The 15,514-nt window shown below is 36.1% G+C and overlaps 1 protein-coding gene across 1 annotated transcript in view; it reads left to right on the forward strand.

Moving 5' to 3' along the window:
- ATP11B (ATPase, class VI, type 11B) overlaps window positions 1-14,935 on the forward strand; it is a gene marked incomplete at its 3' end in the record, with an annotated part of 29,862 nt that extends 14,927 nt beyond the window's left edge. The window contains exons 10-24 of the mRNA XM_010291159.1: window positions 487-637; window positions 3,459-3,656; window positions 3,943-4,101; window positions 4,374-4,546; window positions 4,947-5,015; window positions 5,986-6,059; window positions 6,146-6,249; window positions 6,395-6,576; window positions 7,318-7,521; window positions 7,790-7,943; window positions 10,672-10,774; window positions 12,387-12,532; window positions 13,483-13,542; window positions 13,807-13,934; window positions 14,797-14,935. Coding sequence (XP_010289461.1) covers window positions 487-637; window positions 3,459-3,656; window positions 3,943-4,101; window positions 4,374-4,546; window positions 4,947-5,015; window positions 5,986-6,059; window positions 6,146-6,249; window positions 6,395-6,576; window positions 7,318-7,521; window positions 7,790-7,943; window positions 10,672-10,774; window positions 12,387-12,532; window positions 13,483-13,542; window positions 13,807-13,934; window positions 14,797-14,935 — 2,044 coding nt within the window. The remainder of the gene's footprint in view (window positions 1-486; window positions 638-3,458; window positions 3,657-3,942; window positions 4,102-4,373; window positions 4,547-4,946; window positions 5,016-5,985; window positions 6,060-6,145; window positions 6,250-6,394; window positions 6,577-7,317; window positions 7,522-7,789; window positions 7,944-10,671; window positions 10,775-12,386; window positions 12,533-13,482; window positions 13,543-13,806; window positions 13,935-14,796) is intronic.
- Between the last annotated feature and the right edge of the window lie 579 nt (window positions 14,936-15,514).

Genomic DNA, 15,514 nt, shown 5'->3' on the forward strand with positions numbered 1-15,514 from the left:
AGATGGTCTGGCTAGCATTACAGAATCTAGAGGCAAGTTTGACTATATCCTGGGGTAGCATGGCCTGGGTTAAATAATCAGATGCACGCGGTAGTGCTCTTCTAACTGAAGAAAAAGATGCAGCCTTGGATTTACACAGTGGTTGTTTGCACTGCCTTCACAGTCTCGCTAGATACTTGGGGAAGAAAAGAAGGATAAGTCAGCCCCCGAAATCTTGGAGAAAGGTGTGACACAAGTCAGCTGTTGGGGTGTTCTACACCTTAATCTTGTCTTCATATTGCTATATGTAGAGTATATCTTAGTGAGATGCAGGATTTTTTTTTTCACTTCTGTTGCTCGCTTGTCACGTAGAAACTTTATATCCCAAACACAGGATACTTTTTTTTTAATTGTCTAGTAAGTTTTTGGTCAGTTCATGTAACCACAGTGTGTCAACAGATTAAGTAAAATAAACTGAAGTTGCTCTTTTTTTTTGCCTCTTTATAGGTCCATGAATTCTTTTTTGATTATTTATCTAATAATCCTCCTCTTTGAAGCCAGTCTGAGCACTATTTTGAAGTATGCATGGCAAGCTGAAGAAAAATGGGATGAGCCTTGGTATAATGAAAAAACGGAGCATGAAAGAAACAGCAGTAAGGTAATGTAGCTCTACCCATTTGCGTATCTGAGGAACCCTCAACCACTGTATACTGAATGTGATATTTATTATGTCTCTATTCTTGGATATAGGTGTAACTACCACATGATCCACTTGCAAGTCTGTGTGCTGCTGTCAGTATTTTTGAGTTAGCCCTGTGTAGCCTCACCCTTGTGTAGAAATATCTTACCTCTGTTACTGGTTGGACTTTTTCTTTCTTTATGAAAATGCAAAGCTTTTTGAAAATTTTGGGGTTTGATACGACATATTTCTGATGTTATATTTTCTTATTACAATTATTGTTCTTTTTTGTGTCTTTTGTCATTCCTTAAATGAAAAGAGGAGGTGGATGGCTGTTCTTGTGCATGTTCCATTGCAGTGATTTCACAGTTCAGGCATTTTGGACATTCTATGATGTTGAGACTGTTCAGACAATTTTGTAAGGCAGTAATTTTGCTCAAGCCCCTACTTGCCTTCTCACTTTTCTGTAGAGATTGGAGGGATGCTTTGAAGCGTTCCTTAAGTCTGCAGTTCTGAAAAGTGTCTTTTTTTAATAATTCTGTATTTTTCTGTGTTCTATTTAATTTTTTATTTCTGTATGAATCTGCCTTCTTCCAAAGCAGTTCAGGCGCAGGCTGGAGCTAATTCCAAGAAGTAGAGGGGATTTTCAAAGGACAAAAGAATTGGAAATCTAGTTTCCACATGTGATGTGGTGTCAGATATTTTAACACCCACTCACACACGCCCCCTCCCCATCTCCCAGAGGGCTGAGAATTGAATGTACTCACTAGATGCCACGTGTGCAAAAAGGTCCCAGTCAGGAGAGTTCTGTTCTGCTCCAGCAGTAGAGTGAAATTTACGGTTAGTGCATAGTGGTTCAGGAAGGAAAAAGAAGTAAATTCAGGCATGTCTTTGATTCAAGGAGAGTTAAGAGTTCACTGGCATTCCAGTAGAACTTGCAACTTTCTCAGAAGCTTGTGAGGTGAAGTGTTTTTGTGGTTTAACCACAAAAATATCTTTCTCAATGGCTGAAACCAGGACATGTGTTTTATTTAAAATTATTAATTCAGGTTGCCACTGCAGTTATCAAAAACCTTTCAATGTGTTCTAAAGTAATCTTAGCTGAAAGTGTCACTGTTGAAAAGTACTAAATTAATTTAGGAGTTTTCAAATTGTTTAGTGACTTTTATTTTTAGTACCTGCACTCACTTAATGCACTTTCAGATGTGTCAAGTAAATTCTTGGTTGCTCTTAATTTGAAGTAGTTGTTATGAAAGTTTAGACTAGCCTGTGGAGCCTTTTCAGTTCTGAATAGACCTGCACTCGCTTAATGCACTTTCAGATGTGTGAAGTGGTCAGTCAAGTAAATTCTTGGCTGCTCTTAATTTGAAGTAGTTGTTATGAAAGTTTAGACTAGCCTGTGGAGCCTTTTCAGTTCTGAATAGAATCAGGATAAGTATTTACTCAATCTTTCCATCCCTTTACCTTTGCCTTCAAGAGCATACAGAGCCATCTGTGTTTCTACAATGTCACTCTCCTTCTATCATGTGTCTGTTTTTCTCTCTCCCTTGTTTACTTCCACAGTTTGCTTTGCATTTCTCAATGTGCTGACTCCCTTACTTGGAGTGCTTTCTCCGTTCATCTGTCCTGTGTTGTGCAGATCGTTATTTAATAGACAGTGCTTGAAGAAACTTGCTAAGCTTAGTAATTGTCGCTTCTCAGTATAACTTCTCTTACATGAATTACTGCTCTCAGTCTTCATCTGTCTTTTCTGGTTCAGTTTGGAAGATCTCTTAAGACACAGAACTTCCTGAGTTTTTTGTAAGACACCTTACTCATGGGTACTGATTTTTACTACGTCGTTATAGCAACACTCCCTAATTAGGAAGAACAGACATTATTTAGCTTTGCAAACTGTTGACTACTTTTATACTCCCTTTCTTCACAATGTCTTTCTACACCAACATCTGGTAGAGTTGAAAGACATGTCCCAGTTTTTCTCATCTCTAATCTCCCTTGCTCAGTATTCAAGTGTTGGTAAGAGTCTTCCCAGAGTACAGTTTAGGTACTGAGTTTGTTGTGCAAATGAAAAAGAGACTTCAAAGAGACCGTAATGTTGCATTTCAAAGTTTGTTAAAATGGTCATACCTAATAAAGAGAAATTTCTATCCTATTACATAGCTGTTTACCTGAAATGTATGTGTCGAACACGATGATTTGAATAGGTGTAAAAGAAGTCTGTGCCATTGAAATCCACGTAGTCTCTTTCTTGTCATGTAGACTGGAACAGCCGATGTCACTGGGGAATGCCAGTAGACAGGAAGCCTCTTGTTGCTCTGCTGTCTTAAACCAGTACAGAATACTGGCCGATTCCTCTGACAACATGGAATATCAGTTGTTTGCCTGCCTTGTTTATAGCTCCTTAGAAGAGCCTATGGATGGTGCTGTTTGATGGAATGGGGAATGTGTTAGTTTCTACAGACACAACTCCTTCAAGAGACCTGTTTGAAAACAGAATCACCAGGACAGTTAATATCAATTGGCAGCCCCCCTGACAGATTCAGTAGAAAGAACAAAAACTAATGAACTTGAGAATTGAAACATCCAGTCATAGCTTAAGGCAGTCATTTTGCATCAGTCTGAAGGCGCGTTACTGGGGCAACCTGGAAATGCCTGCATTGTCGCTGTGTGGTGTCTCGTGTATGTGGGTCTTGTTCTCCTTCGGCTCCGTCATTTTTTCATTTTTCATACATATTGAAACGTAACTAAGTAACTTTGTTTCACTGCAGTAATCTTTACATTTTCTCTTTTTCTCTTGTAGATTCTGAGATTTATTTCAGATTTTCTTGCTTTTCTGGTACTTTACAATTTTATCATACCTATTTCACTTTATGTGACTGTTGAGATGCAGAAATTTCTTGGATCTTTTTTTATTGGCTGGGATCTTGACCTCTATCACGAAGAAACAAACCAGAGAGCACAAGTAAATACTTCAGACCTCAATGAGGAATTGGGACAGGTAGAGTAAAAAATATGTTCTCTCTTATTTTAAGATTTTTTTTATTTTTACCTTCTGTTTTCTGCTTTTTTAATATTAAAATTAATTGCTGCAGAATTCTTATTGGTTGTGCTTTGATTTCTGATTAATTTGAAAATAAGATATAAATATCTGATGGCAGAAATGAAAATTTTTACATTATCCAAAAAAAGTGCTTAGTGGAGAGTGTAAGTTGAAATTCTTTTTTTTTTTCCTTCTAACAAGTATATGCAATTCCAAGTCTGTTTTTTGTTCTATTTTACAAAAGGTAGAGTATGTGTTTACAGACAAAACTGGTACGTTAACTGAAAATGAGATGCAGTTTCGGGAGTGCTCCATTAATGGCATAAAGTACCAAGAGGTCAATGGTAAACTAACTTCAGAGGGATTTTCTGAAGATTCTCCAGATGGAAATAGGCATAGTTTGGTAAGACTTCCCCACCCCTCGCACCCCCCATTTGATAGAAAGTGTTTTATTTCAGAAAAATATTCTTCTAGCATTAGCATTTTTAAAAAATCAGAATTTCTGAATAGCTTGAAGCTATTAAGTGTTACTGAACAAATAAATATTATTGAGATGTGATTATTTAACATGGAATACTTGGCAGATATTTAAGTAAAAACATACATTTTTATTAAGTATGTTCAAAACTGGGTTGATATCTAAATGTTACAAATAAAGTTTTTTCTTTCTTATAGATGAAAGAGGAAGAACTCTTCTTGAAAGCAGTTTGTCTTTGTCATACAGTGCAGATCAATGCAGATCAGACAGATGGTGCTGATGGTCCCTGGCATGCCGATGGAATAGCATCCTCATTGGAGTATTATGCTTCTTCACCAGATGAGAAAGCTTTAGTTGAAGCTGCAAGCCGGTGAGTTGTACTGCTAAAACTATCGAATATAAGAATTGCCTGCTAGGGCAGGCAGTTCATGGTAAAAGCAACCTTAAAAATTGTTCGGAAAGATTGTAAAGCCCAGGGTCTGGCTCTGTCAGTTTACTATGAAAACATACGAAAATAAAATGCACAAAAACCTAGGCATATTATAAAGTGATTATTTAAAATATTTATGGAAATCCTTGAGAAATGAGAATGGACAGAGTATGTTGCTATTAAAATATTGCAGAAAGCGCACATTCTTCATTTTCTCTTCAGAAATAGAGAACAGTAATGGGTTATAAGAATCTCTCTCTCGTCTTTTCTCCCCCCACCCCCAGTCAATAGGCTTTATGTCTAAAATGATGATTAAATGTATATTTTCTTTTCGGTTTAGGGTTGGAGTAGTATTTACTGGAACTAGTGGGGACAGTATGGAAGTAAGAAGTCTTGGAAAACCTGAAAGGTATTCGTTTTTATTCCTAGTTTCTTTTGAAGGGCAGAACAGTAGTAAAGGTTAATAGGTGGTTATCTTAATCCTCTCTGTTCATAAAAAAACCTTGCCTTTCTGTAGTGTGTTCTTTTTAATGCTTTTCACTTGATGTCTTCAAGACAGTTTGCATCTTATTCCTTACCAATTGGAACTGAGATGCAAGAATTTTGTGTGAGTTACTATCTGTAGGTGTGTATTATAACAGTTTTTGTATCTTTGCCTATTCCTCAAAGGCTGAGAGTGTACTAGAGTTGGAAAACTGGATTGTTTATTCAAATCTTAGAGTTTGTGCTTTCAGGTCTAGAAGTTCACAGAATCAGTCTGCTGTGTGCATGATCCAATTACATATTTTAAACTTTCCCAAAATTAGAAATATTATTGATATTATTTTGATAACTCTGTATCTGCAGTATGTTGTAACACCTTTTATCTATTTGATCTGTGTCAGTTGGCGGTACTTTAAACTTAAGTTAATTTTCTAAACTAATGGTAACATAACAAAAAATAGTCCAGTTATCAGGGAACATACACTCTTTTTTGACTGTGTAGATTTATTTACAAGTGTTAGAATTAAAATGTAGTTCACAAAGCTATACTTGAAGTAATGATAGAACGATAAAAGGAAGAGGTAGGAGCTGATTGTAATCTCCAGATTTAAAGCTAGTGTTCAGGAAACTAGTGCTATTGGTAGAAGAACCTTTTATTCTTCTAGAGTGGAATTATATGTATATAAAGTGATGAAAAGAAATCAATTGCACAAACACTGATAACATTGATTGTTGCTCAACAGTGGTAGCATTACTTTTAGAATTTCTATGTAAAAATTACACTTTGGGGAAAGCTCTGTGGGGTAAGAGTTCATTTATAAGTAATTGTCGTTTGAAAATTTATTTTTAAAAATGTTTTCTTCCCCTTACCTCTTCTATTAAAACACAAAATACAGGTATAAATTGCTTCATGTTTTGGAATTTGATCCCAATCGCAGACGAATGAGTGTCATTGTAGAAAGTCCCTCAGGTAAGTGACCAGAAATAGCACAAGCTGCAGCTGAGAACTTCTTAAATAGTACGTGTTTTTAATTTCTGTTCTATTTTGCTTTTTAGGGGAAAAGCTTTTATTCACAAAGGGAGCAGAATCTTCCATTCTTCCTCGTAGTAAGAGTGGAGAAATAGACAAAACAAGGATACATGTGGATGAATTTGCTTTGGTAAGTGTATATGCTTGCCCAGCTGACGGGAAGAAAATTCTTCCGGTACAAATTCTGTGACCTGAAGTGAACAAATTGCAGGTGACACCTTCTTGTTAGATCAGAATCTTGTCTACTCTGAATGTAGTCTTTTATTTTCTCACAGAAAGGACTAAGAACTTTGTGCATAGCCTACAGAAGATTCACACCTGAGGAGTATCAAGAAATTGGCAAACGCCTTCATGAGGCCAGGACTGCCTTACAACAACGGGAAGAAAGATTAGCAGATGTATTCAACTTCATAGAAAGGGATCTGGAATTACTTGGGGCTACAGGAGTAGAAGACAAGTATGCAACGGAGTTTCTGCTAACTACACTCAAAAACATATGGAGTTTAGGATTTATAACTGAAATGTGATGCGTGCCATGAAAAAGTCTCCCACCACAACCAAAAGTTGTGTGCTATTCTTGTTTAGTTATGTTTACCACTCCTTAGAATGAGGAGCATTCAGAACACGTTGTACCAATTGATTTTGGCTTAATAATGATGACACACAGTGTGCTTCATCAGGAGAGATTTAATGTCTGTGAAATGGAATAATTGCAGTAAATATTTAGGGTAATGGCTAATATCTTGGGAAAACTGCTATACATAGCTACTTAACGAAGCATTCTGCTTGCCTAGTGTGTATTCTGTAAGTCAGAGGGTGTATTGTACACTAGAGTGTACAGATGGAGCACTGAGAAGCTTTTAATGTACCACACTACATAGTAATTGTTATGGACTGTTTTAAAGCTTCTCAAATACAGCAGTGGTGCCTAATTTAAATTAAGATTTGCTTATTAGAAATTTTTGATCACTTAGCAGGATGGCAGTTTGGTTTTTGTTTTGTTAAGGCCTTCATTTTGTTGCTGGTAACAGAATATCATCTGCCAGGCTACGGTTGTCTGAAAATGTATGTAACATGGGAAATGCAGTCTTAAATCATCATGACAGTGGGGGTTACAGAAGTAACATGGAGTTACAGTGTGAGTTCTGTTTTTTGTAAAGTGTTTGATTAGTTGTTTTAAGACTTTTCTTGTTTCTAGACTGCAGGAGAAAGTCCAAGAAACTATAGAAGCACTCAGGTTGGCTGGTATCAAAGTGTGGGTACTCACTGGAGATAAGCACGAAACGGCTGTTAGTGTCAGTCTGTCATGTGGACACTTTCATAGAACCATGAACATCCTTGAGCTTGTGCAGCACAAGTCAGACAGTACATGTGCGGAGCAACTGAGGCAGCTAGCCAAGAGGTAAAATACCTGAGATGTCATTATCGCAGTGATGATCTTAGCTTGGTTTTCCTTTATTTTCAAATTTTATTACTATCTCTTTTGATCTATGTGCCAAATACATGAAGTTGCCTTTTTAGAAATTTATTAATATAATAACAGACTTGAAGCAGCAGTCTGTCCTAACAAGCTAACTTATTTGTTTATTGTACGGGCAACTGCATATCATAACAAAATGTACATTTTTCCATCACATTAATACAAAGCCAAAATTTTTGTCCCTGAATAGAATAAAGGAAGACCATGTTATCCAGCATGGACTGGTTGTGGATGGGACCAGCCTCTCTCTTGCACTCAGGGAACATGAAAAGCTGTTCATGGAAGTTTGCAAAAACTGTTCTGCAGTGTTGTGCTGTCGCATGGCACCCCTTCAGAAAGCAAAGGTAAGTGAGAATATAATAAGGACTGTCTTGTAGGTAGTTCTGTAAGGCAGTAGCTATCCTGATCACCTGCATGCTTTTGCATTGCCTGGTCCATCATTTCTGCAAACCAAAAGAGCTAAACTGAAAATTCATGATGCTATAGGGAAAAAAAAGTGCTTCTCTAAATATTTTAAAAATACCCAAGTTTGAGGAGGAAGTAGAAGGGAAGGGAAGCTGAGGCCTAGTTTCCAGGGGAGGTTTGCCTTAATGCTCTCTTCTAAGACTATTTTTCCTTCGCATGTACTTAATTTTAGTCAAATATAGATCAGATAAAATTCAAATTCAGATTTTGTAATTTATTTTTTTACTCTAGAAAGCTAAGCTCTGAAGAGCTATAATACTTACGATTTCCTTTTGAAATTTTCTCTCATTTTATGCTTCTCCCTTTTTTTTGACTAATACTCAATTGTATGCCTCGATTGGCATATTTTTATTATACTTTTAGCTTATCTGTATGCTATAATGGCTTTTTGCATGTATTTCCAGTAATATTAAACTTCTGAAAGGACATTGTTGCCCACTCTATTTTTTTACATCTTGTCAAAAAGAAAAGGAAAAAAGACATCTCTCTACCTTAAAACACTAGGAAACCCTTATGTGAGGTACTAGATATGCAAAAGAGGGCAGGCTGTTTTTACTATAGCACGTGTGACCTGTTTTGAGGTCAGTCTTCCTGCTTCCAACATTTAGCCAGACTTTCAATGCAGTCTTTAGAACCACTTCATTATAAAACTGTTCAGCTTTGTATAAAACTTGGTATATTAGTTTCAATAAAATATTAAAAGGAAGTTGTTTGTAACTACTATAAGAAACACAATTTGTTGGATGTGTCTGCTCCATGTATGCTCTTCTAGCTGATATCTTTGCCATCCTCTCTCTTTAAGGTGTAGTTACTTGCCTATGTTGTGTCCTTGTTCTTATTTTGTCATTTAACTTGATTTATAATGTGTTTTGTACTGCCAGATTTGTCAGATAGCAGCCAATAATGCTTTCCTAAATTCTTATCCTGTCCAGCAGATAATCTCTATTATTTCCTGTGCTTTGTCATGAAGTATAGTAAACCCTGATTTTGATGGCAGTGACTTTTTTAACTTTAAACACTGAAGTATATAAATCAGAGACAAACACCGTACAACGTGAGGTGGAGTGGTTGGGAAGGAAGTGTATGGCAGTTTATTCTAGCCTTGCGTTTGATTTTCCTGCTGTAGACACACTTTTTGTCAGGTTTTTATTCCAAGGTTAAGCTATAACTCAGCTTAGTATTTCACGCATCTTTTCCTTTCATTTTAATGCTTGTTAATATATGGCTACCAGTCTCACTACTTATTTCTGTATATTTTATGGCTCTCATACCTTTTTAAACATCTTTCACATCAGTCATTCAGAGCTGCTGCTGATTGCTGTTGGTAAAATTTGCCAGAGGATTTGTCTTGATCTTTCCACATAGATGTTTGTCTAAATTACCAGAGTCTTTGGTGTCTCATGAGGACTGATCTGGGTGACATACTGCAGCCTTGCTACCTCCTTAAGTCTTCTTACTAAGATGTAATGCTAAACGTACCTGAAATAATTACCCCTTAGGAATGGGGAACCTTTAAACTTGAATATTAATACCTGCAATTAGGGAACGTATTCCCACAATCAGGTGGGTTTCTCTGAACTGTGGACTGTATTTAATCACTGTTGTGTTCCTCATGAGAAGTGAGTTACCGCTCCTGTGAATCGATAGACTGACACTGCCAGCTAGAACTTAAATTATTTGAGTACAGTTGCTCGTGTCTACTTACCTCATGCAGTTGTTGCTCTGTTGATATTTTTCACTTTGGGCTTTACGGAACTTCAGGGGGAAAAATACAGTATTTTTTCATAGATAAATATTATTTGTTTTTAGAAAGCCTTCTGGATCTGTACTCACACCTTTACCTCTGCAGCCCATTTACAGCCCATGAATACTTAATAATACTTAACCAAAAAAAACTCATCTAACTAACTCCTTTCTATTTAGAATATTGTTGGCACTTACATTAAAGATCTCTTTCCTTTCTGGGAAGAGCAGGATATCACTGCTCTTCTTTTGAGGATTTTAGAGCCTTGTATATAAACAATTTTTTTTTCTTCTTTCTGTTGTTACTTCTGTGACTTTTCCAACTGAGAATACCTATTGGTACCAAAATTGGTGATAATAAAGTTGCTTTACAAAGAAACGATGTTCTTAATAACAACATATATTGATCTTTGAGCTAATGCATTGTTTCTTTAGATTCCTCTTTTACACTGATTAGTTTCATTAATAAAAAAATGTGAAGAATCTGGACATGTCTAGTAAAGGGCATTAAATCTGGATTACTCCCTAAGTAAATTTTTAGTTCCAACTTCTACTTGACTGATTTGTATGATAAAGCACCAGATTAAGAGTTGTAAAAGAACATACAAATAAGAACAACCAAATAAGCTCAAGGCAGGCATAATATTTAAATAAGACTTGTGCCCCAAAGCAAGCAACTTTTCTAAAGGAGCAACGAAACTGTGCATGTCATATGCTAAAGATGTACCCTAACGTGCACATTCTTAAAACATATTGATTGTATTTACAGGTAGGTAACTAAGATAGTTGTGAATTAGTGGCATGGTTTGTAGATAGTCTATCTGCCTAACCTGAAAAATGTCTGCCCTTTTTTTTTTCATCCAGGTAGTACGACTGTTAAAAACGTCTCCAGAGAAACCTATAACATTAGCGATCGGTGATGGTGCTAATGATGTGAGCATGATACAAGAAGCACATGTTGGCATAGGTAACTTGTCTTTTGTCAGAAGAGATAAAGGCAAATAAGATGGAAATTTTAGCAGAAGATTATATCATGGATAGTGTTTATAAACACATAAGCTTCTAACATTTTTGTATCTGTAACAGGGCGTTAATCTGAGTCATTTGTTGTAGCAGAGTTTTAGTGAAATTTAAATTTTAAGGCTGTTTGTTTCAGAAGTCTTAGGTTTATTGTGTACGCTACTAATAATCACATTGCCACTAAAACCAGCAAAGATTCTCTGTAACTAGAATCTCAGAAGTACTCTGCTTCAGATATTGGAAGTGGATATCTCTAACTTCAGACATTGTCAGCTTCTAAGTTCCTATGTAAACTTGACCTTTAAACCTTTCTTTGTGCTGAACTGCCACTGCACCATGTCTTTATCACTGCAGAAGTGCCATTTGTGTCTAGTTTGTCTTTGAGGAGAAGGCTTTCATTCTGTCTCTTGAGAGACTGTTACTGAGTCTCAGCTAAGCTTGGTAGTTTTTTCTGTTTCTTTGTCTTCTGTTATCTGGCCAGGATCATCTTGAAACTTTTTTTTTCTGCTGTGTTATATAACTTGAGTGCAAAACAAAACATACCTATAATTGGTACCCTTCACATTGTGTTTCGATATTTCCTTTACTGACTACTTTGGATGGTGTTTGTTACAATAGTAAATGCTGAAGGTTCTTACACTGGTACATCAGGATATTCAGTTTGTCACCCTTTGTGATTCAAAAAGTGTATGTAACGTTTATCATGGAAATCACGCGGCCATGATTTTTAAGACCATGGCTATAGCCTGTTTGAGAAGGTCACAGGCCAATAGCAAATGATGCTTTATTCTGCAGATAGTTTGTCAACTAACTGAAGCTTATTAAACATAAAATTATCCATGTTTTTACTGTAATTTGTAGCATATTGGACATTAGAAGTACATTGGTCAGAACTAGCAAGTCTTTGCCATGGAGGGTGATGGGACCTTTAGACTACTTGTTTTCAAAAGCAACTTGCACTTTTAAGCGTCTGTTTTTCCGGAATCCTTGGCCACTTTTCTTCTGTAAAAGAGCATTTTGTGTTCTCTGTGTATGTTTATCCTAATCTTAATAACAGTTTTTAGAAATGGACTTGTGTTCAGCTGTGACAAATGGCAAGCATTGTCAGCCCATCAGGTTAAGTAAACTGCTACTATAAGATGCTACTTTTAAGTATAGGTCATATACTACTCCCAGGAAGTACTGTAAGAAAAGCCTCAGTTGTAAATTGAGTATTTACAATACCAAGTAAATTGATAATTGATGATGGATTGATAATGGTTTACTTGGTTTGGGAATTTTGGTTTCTATGTTTTCCCATAAATCTTAAGCACAGCTTAGGGAAATAGTCTTTTTTTTTTTTTTTTTTTTAAATAGAATCAACATCAAATGAGCAGTTTCCCTTAATTGTAAGAGTCAGAAACAATGCCCTCTTTTGGAACTGAAAGTTGCTAAAGCCTTTATAATGATGAAGTCCAGGAAAAAGAACTGTAGCTTCAGATGTACGTTGTTGGGTGTTTTCTAAAATTTAATTTTATGATGTTTAACCTGCTTTCTGTTTTCTTTACTGAATATTATAGGAATCATGGGCAAGGAAGGAAGACAAGCTGTAAGAAACAGTGACTATGCAATAGCACGGTTTAAATTCCTCTCCAAGTTGCTTTTTGTTCATGGACACTTTTACTATATTAGAATAGCAACCCTTGTACAGTACTTTTTTTATAAGGTAAGTCTTCAAAGAGTGCCAGTGAAGTTCACAGAAAAATGTGTAGCTTTTTCCCAGCAAGAAATTTATTTCAGATCTAAGATGTTTGTTGGGAACAGGTTAAATATCTCTGTTCAAACAGGTTTTGGGGGGCTTTTTTTTAATATTTTACAACCAAATGCAGTAGTTTAACTTGAAATTGTTTAGTACTTCCACCTAGAAATGGGTTTAAATACCACAATGAGTTTGCCTAGGCTGAGAGGTGGACAGGTTTGCTCTCGGAAAGCAGTATTACTGGCTTAAAATTAAATGCATTCTTTAGAAAGATGTAAAAGTATAGCCTTTTTTGTTTATTGATTTAATATGAACCAAATTCATTCATCTTTCTTAAAAGGAAAAAGGGGCATGGGAAGTAGTTAAGGGAGGGAGGGGCCAGCAGAAAGTATGTGAGGAGAGAGCATGCTCTTTGCAGGCAGACTCACCATAAGAAAACTTAACAGTCCCAGCCTTGACTTAAGGAATCCTGGAGTCAAACACTGCAAGGGAAGTAAGCACCAGGAGCTGAGTTAACTCTGGGTACCTCTTGGGGAGCTATGGGCATGGAGCAGTAGAATAAGCTTGTTGGGAGCATAAGCAAAATGCTAGAGGAAGAAGATGCGGACTGGCCTGGGAGCTCTATCCTGAGCTGGAGTATTTGAAACTCAAGGTTAATAACTTCTTTCTCCTCCTTTAATACTACTTGTACTCCTATAATGAGGTATGTTCATCAAGCACATATGATCAGGTAGATATTTTGCAGGTTCAAAATATGCTCTCGAGCAAAGCATATTGCTTCACTTTGCCAAGTAAGATGCTGAAATGCTTTATGCTTGGCCTGTGTATTTTTACCAGCTTGTAAGTTATCAATTTCTTTTAGGGTTATGAGGCATATACTGGGGATTAACCATTTCCTTTACATTTTCTCTTTTCAGAATGTGTGCTTTATTACACCACAATTTTTATATCAGTTCTTCTGTTTGTTTTCACAACAAGTAAGTATTGGATGCCTTAACTTGGTAAATGTGTATGAAACAGGGTAAATAACTACACAGGAGCAGTCCAGATTTTATACTTAACAAATATCCAGCCTCATTTTCTATATTTGATAGCTTGATATTACTGGATGGTCATGCAAGTATAGCTTTTTTCTAACTAATAAATTAATGATTTGTTGCTGCTATTGGTTTGGTAATAAATTTTAATAAATATAAACAACTTTTTTCTTTGCTCAGAATAATTTTTGTTTCCATTTTCAGACGCTCTATGACAGTGTATACCTGACTTTGTACAATATTTGTTTCACTTCCTTGCCTGTCCTCATATACAGTCTTTTTGAACAGCATGTGCATCCGCATGTATTACAGAGTAAACCTGTGCTCTATCGGTATGTATATTTTTCATATATTGTTACAGTAGCACATCATTTAGAACCACAGTGGCATCTGCAGAAGCCTGAACTTGCTATTACGCATTCCTACAGTATTTTTATTTCTAAGTTACGCAATTTTTAGTAAGTAACTTGAGGGAAGAAGAACTGCAGCTACATAGTTTTCAACCTAACAGTTAATTAACAAGAGTATCTTAAGTTAAACATCTTTTTATGTCAGTCATGCTAAGACTGGAAGAGAATTGAACACTTGGTCAGCTTACGTGATTGGCAGCCCTTCTCCTTCATTACACCTAAGAAGTGAAAATCACTCAGACATGCAAATGAAAAACTAGGACACTGTGGTTAGGGGAATCACCGTGAAAATGCTTTACTAAGAGGGGAAGTGATTTCTTATAGAGTTAGATGTCCTCCCAGTGGTTGTATATTGCACTGCATACTGCTTTTTGGAGGAAGAAAGTATATATTTTTGTGAAAAAGCTATGTCTCTTAGATGTTTCTCTTTTCCTCAGTGTCTTTAAAGTAGAACAAGGGGCAGGTATCAGGAGAGCTGGCTTTTTCTTCCTCCTGCAATTCCACCTCCAGGGAGAAGAATACTAGTTTGTGTTATTCTGAATTTGACCCGTTAAGAGACCCTTGCCATTGGTGATCCTTGTATAAAGCAGAGGCAAATAATGAGAGCTCAGAGTTCTTTTCTTGCTCACAATTTCTGTATTTTTTCATATGTCAGTATTCATTAAATGTGTTTTGATGCAGTTGAAAGTTACATTTATTCAAAGCAGTCACAGTCATGCAATGTGAATAGCTGATGGGTTATACAAAGAAAACCTGAAATCCAAAATATGTTTTATTTCTGCAGAGACATCAGTAAAAATGCCCATCTGGGGTTTAAACCATTTCTTTACTGGACCATCTTGGGCTTCTTTCATGCATTTGTTTTCTTTTATGGCTCGTACCTTCTAATGGGAGAAGACACTTCTCTGCTGGGAAATGGCCAGGTACAACATCATAAGAATTATTCTACCACTGTACTTTTGGTGATACTTCTTAATGTTTTGGGGTTTGTTTTTTTTTTTAAAATCTTCTTGTGTCAGAAAAATCTTAAGATTTTTTTTATTTTTGACCTACATAATTACCAAAGATGCTTTGGCAGTATTTGTGTGTGCGCTCAAGAGTAACAATTCTTAGTGTGGAAACTGTAAGACATGTTGTCAGAAAGAGTATGTCCATGAAGAACATATCTTTCAAGATAATAAATGTATTATAGTTGTCTTAAACTTCATTTTATTTTGTATAGTTTTTATCAGAATCATATGTCATAACTTCAGTAAATGAGAATTTTTATTCATTCATTCAAAGCTCATTTTGAGTTGGACTTAATTGCAGTGTCAAATACTGGCTTCTCTTTAGCATCTGTTATAAAAAGTCATATACAAAAAAACTCTAAAGCTTGGATGAAACCATTACAAGTCTGCTTCCTCATTGTACCTGGTTCTGAGTTAGTTAACCCCATTTAGAACAACTAGACTCTGATTTTTCTCTCGTAAAACTGTTACGGGTAGTGATGTAAAAATACA

This window comes from Phaethon lepturus, unplaced genomic scaffold (genome assembly GCF_000687285.1).
Source record: "Phaethon lepturus isolate BGI_N335 unplaced genomic scaffold, ASM68728v1 scaffold1647, whole genome shotgun sequence".
NCBI classification, from domain to species: domain Eukaryota; kingdom Metazoa; phylum Chordata; class Aves; order Phaethontiformes; family Phaethontidae; genus Phaethon; species Phaethon lepturus.